The sequence below is a fragment of the Ixodes scapularis genome, unplaced genomic scaffold (genome assembly GCF_016920785.2).
Source record: "Ixodes scapularis isolate PalLabHiFi unplaced genomic scaffold, ASM1692078v2 PGA_scaffold2__306_contigs__length_199485367, whole genome shotgun sequence".
In the NCBI taxonomy this organism is placed as follows: domain Eukaryota; kingdom Metazoa; phylum Arthropoda; class Arachnida; order Ixodida; family Ixodidae; genus Ixodes; species Ixodes scapularis.
In genome coordinates this window covers 150,435,304-150,442,967 of record NW_024609857.1, presented here as the reverse complement: position 1 = coordinate 150,442,967, position 7,664 = coordinate 150,435,304, and the positions used below count along the sequence as shown (strand labels likewise).

General features: G+C 45.9%; 1 protein-coding gene across 1 annotated transcript; it reads left to right on the top strand.

Annotated features, from left to right (window-relative positions):
• The first annotated feature begins 3,243 nt into the window (after window positions 1–3,243).
• On the top strand, window positions 3,244–7,391 carry LOC115327675 (adult-specific rigid cuticular protein 15.5). The gene is made up of 3 exons (XM_040210294.2): window positions 3,244–3,249; window positions 4,619–4,735; window positions 6,765–7,391. Exons 1-3 carry the CDS (start codon window positions 3,244–3,246, stop codon window positions 7,389–7,391), a joined length of 750 nt encoding a protein of 249 aa, XP_040066228.2.
• Window positions 7,392–7,664: the final 273 nt, after the last annotated feature.

Genomic DNA, 7,664 nt, shown 5'->3' with positions numbered 1-7,664 from the left:
CATGCGAACGGGGCCCAAGGAGGCTCTCGCGTTTTCTTATTGGATCGCTAGTGTCATTTATGAACCGCGCCAGGTGAGTGTCTAGAAATCATTCAATCACGCTAAAACAGTAAACAAAGTTTAAGCATGTCCCGATAATTCCGATACACCCGGAGAGCACAAGATATGCCTCGCGTGCATTTTCGTGCGTTACGATCTGTTATGCTCGGTTTTGTGGAAGCTTGGGGTATAAGGGGGGGGGGGGGGGGGGGGTCGCATACTTTGCACGCACGACACAGTTATATGCACCTCGGGTTGGCCAGAATTATTAAGATATGTTTTCAGGACCCGCGACGTCGTACAATAAGCGTAGAATCGCGTGGAATCGCTTGCGCACGCAGCTGGTTCCCGAACGCTTCGCCATTCGGGAGCCAGCTGCGTACGCCGACGGTCTGCCGCAACAGCGTATTCTCCGCGAATGACGTTAAATTCAACTGTTCCCGTTTCCGTTTGCCTCATCTTCGTGGCGCCAAGCTTTCCGGCCGCGGACCGCTCGGTTTGGGGTGGATTCTTGCTGCACCTTTCGTTAGATCTCGTTCATCGTATTTAATTGCTAATAAATATGATTAGTTATGAGTACGTATGCCTTCTGTAGGCTTTGTATCTTCGTGTATTGCCTGCTATGGGCTATGCTCGTTTTATGTTGCCTTGGTCTGCGTGTAGCGGTTTTTCAGTACACTCGAACATTAAATCCACATTTTTTAAAAGTAGTTTTTCGGCTTTCTAGGGACCTAATGATATACTTAATACATTTATACAGTGTTATGAAGTTTATATTTCATATTAGATATATAAACTGAACCGAACCTGTCGTTCGGCTTTCCCGCCATTCAACCTCTCTTAAAACGCTTAGAACGAAGGTACCGTCAACAACAGTGAACCGTTGGTTTCGGTAGAGTTTAGTGAACGAAGGGAGGGGGGGCGGGGCGGTTAAAACGCACTTCGGTGATACACGATCAACGCCTGCCGGCCAGCGCAGCAACTACTCCTTACTGTGTGTCACGACGCAGCGTCCACTTCCAATTCGGATTGGATGGCGTGAGCGTCCGCTCGCGCCATCCAATCTGGCGCGAGCGGCGTTGCCATGCGTCCTATAGCCCACTGTTTACATGTACGCGTACCGGTGTAATCTTACAGCGCAGCTCTTAGGCGACGGTTTCCGGCTTGAGCGGCGTCGCCGTCCCCGTCGGCGTAACCGCGCGTTGCATTATGGGACGTTCCCATAATGACGTCACACGTAACATCACGTGTGACGTCACGAGGGTCACGAGGGATGTCACAGGGCGCCTAAATGTAGCGGGAATATTTTCCCGCTAAATTTGGAGGGGAAATTTTCCTGCTAAATTTAGCGGGTGAATTTTCCCGCATATCTAGCGGGGAAATATTCCCGCTAAATTTAGCGGGGAAATTTTTTCCCCAATTTTTTACGCTACCTTCAGCGGGGGAATTTTCCCGGTATATTTAGCGGGAATATTTTTCCGCTAGGTTTAGTGGGGAACTTTTCTCGACAAATATAGCAAGAAACTACTCCCGCTAAATTTAGCGGAAACCTTTAACCGCTTAGTTTAGCAAAAACATTTTAGAAAAATATTTTCCCGCTACATCTAGCGGAAAAAAATTCCCCGCAAAATTACGAGAGAAAATAACCCCGCTAAATTTAGCGGGAAATTTCACCGCAAAATCTAACAGGAAATATTCCCCGCTAAATTTAACAAAAAATCTTTCCCGCTAAATCTAGCGGAAAAAATTCCCCGCTACATTTAGGGGAAACATTTTCCCTCTAAATTTAGCAGAAAAGTTTCTTGGCTAAGTTTAGCGGAAAATATTCCCGGCTAGATTTAGCGGAATGATTGTTCCGCTAAATTTATCGGAAAAAATTTACCTGAAAAAAATTTCCGCTATATTTAGCGTAACAATTTCCCCACTAAATTTTCCGGGAAATTCAGCGAAAATTTCCCGGGAAATTCAGCGAAACTTTCCCGATAAATGGGAGGGGAGCAGATGTGGGAGGAGGAGCATATATCCTCCCCTCCACACCTCCCTCCTCCCCCTCAGGAGCCACGCTCTAATTCGCCATTGAAGATAATTGTGCACGTCTTTAATTTTTCTGGCATATATTAACTTAATTTCTGCGACGTGCAAGCAGAAGTTCGTACTAAAACTTCGTCCACGTTAACTGGAAAACACCTGACATATTTCAATTATTTAACTCAACTTCCAAATCGTCTTCATATCAAATCGACTTCCAATTGCCTAAAGAGGCCATGAAATTAATTTTGGCCTGGGAGAAATGATTTTAAATTGGAATTTTACCAGTCGCATATCGTTTAAAAAGCCATAAAAATAAAGAAAAAGAGAGGGCAATCAATCAAAACCTTGCGTTTCGGTAAAACAATTTCTGAAAATATAGCGGACTTTTTTGTACCTTCCTCCCTTCGAAAGCTCTCCTCCTATTCACTATGACACACCCGCAGTAACCAAATCACGTCAACCGACCCCAGCTCATGCATTTGACACTAGCACTGCGTTACTCGGACATATACGCTCATCAACAATCAATTAGACGTCGAACATTTGGATTCGCGTAGGACTGAGGGCGTCAGACAAGCTGCATCTTCCAACAGCGAGCTCCTCTCTTCTAAAATTAGCCCTCTCGATCCTCTCAGCCCAAGGCGTTCACAGACCGCGATAAACCGGAACATTCAGTTGTGCCTTTTTTTGTTTTCTTCCTTCTTCGCGGCCGATGCTCTCTCCATACTCGACGGGCGACACCTGCTAGAGGTTTGATCTTGTAATACCTGGACACCAACCGACGTAATACCTTCAGTGTCGGACCCCACCCTGCGCCTCGGGCGCCAGCAAAAAAAGAAAGAACGACTGTCAAGGCTTCGAGAGGAAACGCGTCGTTTTTTGGACCAGACTCGCTTCCAAAGCCCGAGGGCCCTGCACCTTTTGTCTTTGACCTCGCAACCCCGCGGAAAGAAAATTTCTGTTCCGGGGGCCCGCGCAAGCGAAGGTTAAGGAACTGGCGGAGGCCTTAAACGTCTCGGTCTTGATATTGACACCCCTGGGGCGGCAGAAAGAAAGGGGGGCCGCCCTCGGTGAGTGACGTCGACAGTGCGCTCCCGTATAAATGGACTGGCATGGCTGCGTCGGTCACTTTGTCGATTCCCCCCTGTCGCAGAGAGAACCAGCGGGTCCAACATGAAGGTAGGATGGAACACCGATCCTGCGCGTGACACTCGATGCCAACGCGATCGATCGCTGATTACCGCTGGAATTAATGAAGACGTGTCATGACCCTGAAGCTGATCGTGCCGATAAACGGTCATAAACATTCGTTTTTATTTTTTGTTGTTGTTGTTGAACAGATTGAAGTATTTCTTTTTGTTATCATGAAGGCTACAAAGCTCGTCTCATGTAAGCTTTGTAATGAACGCTTCCCACTTCGTCACTGACCAAGCAGATCCGGAAGTGAAACACTTGATCCTCGAGGAACACTTATTGTTTGTTCTAGTTCTGAAAATTTTCCAGCTTTCAAGAAAATAAGATGCTGATTAGTAGTTTGTAGGCTCCTTAATTTTTTACAGTTTTCTTATTTCTGCAAAACAGGGCATAATAGGCTCCACAGTGGTAGGCCATTTAGAGTTAAACGCCCGTTGCGTTTTATAAGCCTGACGTACAGATATCAGAAGCCGCCTACACGGATGGGCAGGGTAGGAAAAATTATATGGTGTGACTAATCTTGACTACACTTTTCATATTTCCATATTTATTTTTACTTTTGCTTACCTAACATCGTGCGTTACTACTGCGTTTAATTAGAAGAAAGACAGTATATTTTCTATATGTGGCCATATCCGCTACTTCTTTAGTTGTCAATGAGTAGGGAAAAAGTGAATAAAGCGTGCTCATGAGAACAGGTATTTTTTGAGGAAACTATAAAAATGGCGAGGCTTATAATCATTAAAACTTTCTCACCGGGCTTTGGTGCGCTCTCATAACTCAGGCTTCGTATCAGCTGTTTAAGGTAGAAGCCCCAGTGGTCATTAAATGGGCGATATATGTTATATACACGTTATTCATGATTGGCCATGTTCTGACGCATATTCAGCCTACTCCCGTAATTCCAGCTGTACTTCCTTTTTGTTCGCCTATTATATTTGAAGAAACAAAGAAAATCAATTTGTGCTGCCTCAGAGGCTTCGACAAAACGTGCAAGCCTAGCGATGCCTGGTTCACGTTTCAGCTAAAGCGCTGTCATTCATTAAAGTAAGTTACGTTACAACGCCTGACTCTGAGATTGCCACTGCATGAGTGAGGTTTAGATCCCACTTTACAAAGGGAGGTAGCTCGAACTTGTTTTTCAATCTTAATTGTCGTTTGGATTCACGTCCGTTTACTTTCCAAACCACCTTCTGTAGTTTGAGAAGTAAAGGCACTCACTTAGGTTATTTTTGCTATGTTCATTTTAACCATGAACTCCTACAACTACACGCTACTGCTTCCATGGAAATAACATACGTTTAACAAAAGGAACACAAATGAAGCTAAAGGAAGTACGGCGATTGTGTTTCAGGTTGCCATTCTCTTCGCCCTTGCCGCCGTGGCAAGCGCCGGCCACTTGCACGCTCCCGTCGTGCACGCCGCAGCTGTCCTCGAGTCCGGACACTCCACTCAGCACCGCACCCAGGACGTAAGCAAATACAGGAATTTTCTTCGTGCTGTCTTCATATCTAGAGATTTGAGGCCTCGTTTCCTCGCGTTTTTTGCCACTCCTTCTTTTAAAAAAAAGGTGTCAAACGTAGACCATTTGGAATAGGTGATTGTTTGTCTCCGAATCTAGCTAAAACCGGATGAAAGAAAATCGGGCTCAGTGCAGAGTCCCACCGAGTTTAAACAGTTTATTGAAAATGAGCAGGAAATACGAATTCCACTATGAATAGTGAGAATGCACAAAAGTCAGGCCATTCACCGTCGTCGAACATCTCTATCTTATAGGACTGTGAACTTATACCACTTTAACTATTTAGTCTTAGCGCAATGGCAATAAGGAAACAACGAGTCTGAAGAATTCGACAGCACCTCGTTCGCTGCATTGGTAAATTTTCTTTCCTGATGTCCGGAAATCAGTAGTTTAGTACTTTGAATCTTGCTGTACGTGTCGCTGTGTGTTCTCGCCGTTTGAACCTCTGGTAATGCGCAACTAACGTAAGTTTGTAATTTGTGTGACGAAGACGTATTCTACATATGTAAAAATTTTGTCGAATTTATACCCTCCGCATTTACGTAAAAAATAAAAGTGTCAGTTACGTGCATGCAGTGTCTTCGTGATCTAAGCAGTACTGAGTAATGGTCTACTGAGAACAATATACAAGCTTTAAATTACGTTTTGCACCGTTAGAACGTCTCCGTTCTAATATATGCATAATATATATACTAATATATACACAATGAACCACGCGTACGAGTAGAAGAGCGCTATACGAGGAACGAACTTTCTTTATGGGGATTCAAAGGGGCTTGATGAAACCAGTCGTCATTAACCTGTTCTTGTCCCAACCAGTTGTTTTCGTTGGGAGATGATAGAGGCCATTCTCAGGGAACTTAATAGCAGCTACACCTATTTCAAGGTAACGTTGAGTCAGCACTTAGCAATAAAGCGATACCCCGCTAAGCTTGGCAGCGGTACATGTCGATGTGCCCAGCAGAATCGAACTCTGCGCTAGTTAAACAAAGCGCGTTAGCAGTTGGAGAAGTGGTATGCCTGCTCTGAGTTGTTTAAGGTATGCAAAACAAAGGAAGGTAGTCTTGTTTAACTGAATTTCTGCCGTTGCGTACTTTAGAGTTATTGGCAGCACAAAAACTAAAATTAGATTGCGAGCCAAGAGCCAAAGGAGCAGTACCTGACACATTGCGTAATGCTGACCGATATGGCCTTTTGAGCTATTTTATCCGTAAAGGTAATTGCAAAATTTGCACGCTTCCGGCATGCCGTGTCGGAAGGCAATCTTGGCACAGAGTTTGCAAAGTCTGTGAAGTTTTTGCGGCTATCGCCTTTGTTATCTCAACTGCGGGGATTTTTCCGCTGGAGAGATTACTGACAATCTGTTGGCACCGGAACGTCTTAATTGGCGTCAACAGACGTCACGGGATGGGTCAAGTTTCTTGAAATAATTTAAGGCTCGTTGGCTGCGAAACAACGTTATAATCTAAGATTACAGAAGCCTGACAATAAGTGAGTAACGTAAAAAGAAAGAGGGATGAAAGTCTTCTATCATGTCTTATTTTTTGTTTTCTGCGAATTCCCGGTCAAATAAAACTTGGAGATGTCCATATTTATTGCAACAAGGAAGTTAAAAATAAGGATAGTGAATCATGTAATGCTCTCATGGAGTTGCAGATCGGAATAATGTTCTGAAAAGAATCGCGGGATGGTCACGAGGGGGAAGGGGGGCTAAAAATGCCCATATTTTTATGGTAATACCTGATATAGCTTCCATTGCGTTATTCTCAACTACTGTAGAGCAATATATCATCTTGTTTCCCTCCTTGGTACCCGTTTCTTCTTTTTTTTTTTTTTTCTACAGCTTTTTTTGCATTAGCTTCGTCTTCAAGAAAGCCACAGAAGTTTAAAAGCTTCGCACTCTAAGACAAAATAAATCTATATTTCCTAAAGATATGCGCAAACTAATCCGTCTGGCGTATTCTGTTTCGCCTTCCAGCTGGCCGGCAACTACAAGTTTGGCTACAAAGAGAGCCACACCAGCGGCGGCTCCTTCCGTCAGGAGGCCGGAGATGCCTGGGGCAACAAAGTCGGCTCTTACGGCCTGACTGACGCGGACGGCCGCGTCCGTGTCGTCAAGTACGTCGCCGACGGCCACGGCTTCCGCGCCTCTGTACACACCAACGAGCCCGGCACCGCCGCCTCCCATCCCGCTGCCGCCTCCTTCGACGCTCCCCACAAAGTCGCCGCTGTCGGCGTCGCCGTGGCTGCCCCGGTCGCTAAGGTTGCCGTCGCCGCTCCCGTCTTGGCCGCTCCCGTCGCGGTCGCTCACGCCGCCCCCGTCGCGGTCGCTCACGCCGCCCCCGTTGCGGTCGCTCACGCCGCCCCAGTCGCCGTGGCTCACTCTGCTCCCGTTGCTGTGGCCCACGCTGCCCCCGTAGCTGTCGGCTACGGACACGGATACGGATACGGACACGGGCTTGGTCTTGGCTATGGTCTCGGCCACGGCTATGGCCACGGCGTCGCCGTTGTTGGTCATGGATACGGACTTGGCTACGGTCACGGTCTTGGGCTTGGTCTCGGCTACGGACATGGACTCGGATACGGCGGCTTCAAGCACTACTAACTTATTTAAAACTGTACAAACAATTTTAGTGTTATATATTTCTGTTTGCTCTACTTTTTTCCTCTTCGTCTCCCACCTCGGTATCTTCAATTGTCTCTGCGTGCCATCTGCCCACTGTGATCGTGTGTACAGTGTCTTAGTCTCTCTTTCTTGTCAGCTTGCGAATGTCAACAATAAATGTTATTTGTCGAGAAAACGGTCGTTTTCTTCTTCTTATAGGGTTATTGCATACCAGAAGGAAACGTTCTGCAACGTTTAATTTATACATTGCAG

What these genes read in the sequence shown, in the direction of transcription:
- LOC115327675 (XM_040210294.2), top strand. An exon ending in CTCAGCACCGCACCCAGGAC is followed by an intron (nt 4,736 to 6,764) that starts GTAAGCAAATAC and finishes TTCGCCTTCCAG; the next exon opens with CTGGCCGGCAACTACAAGTT.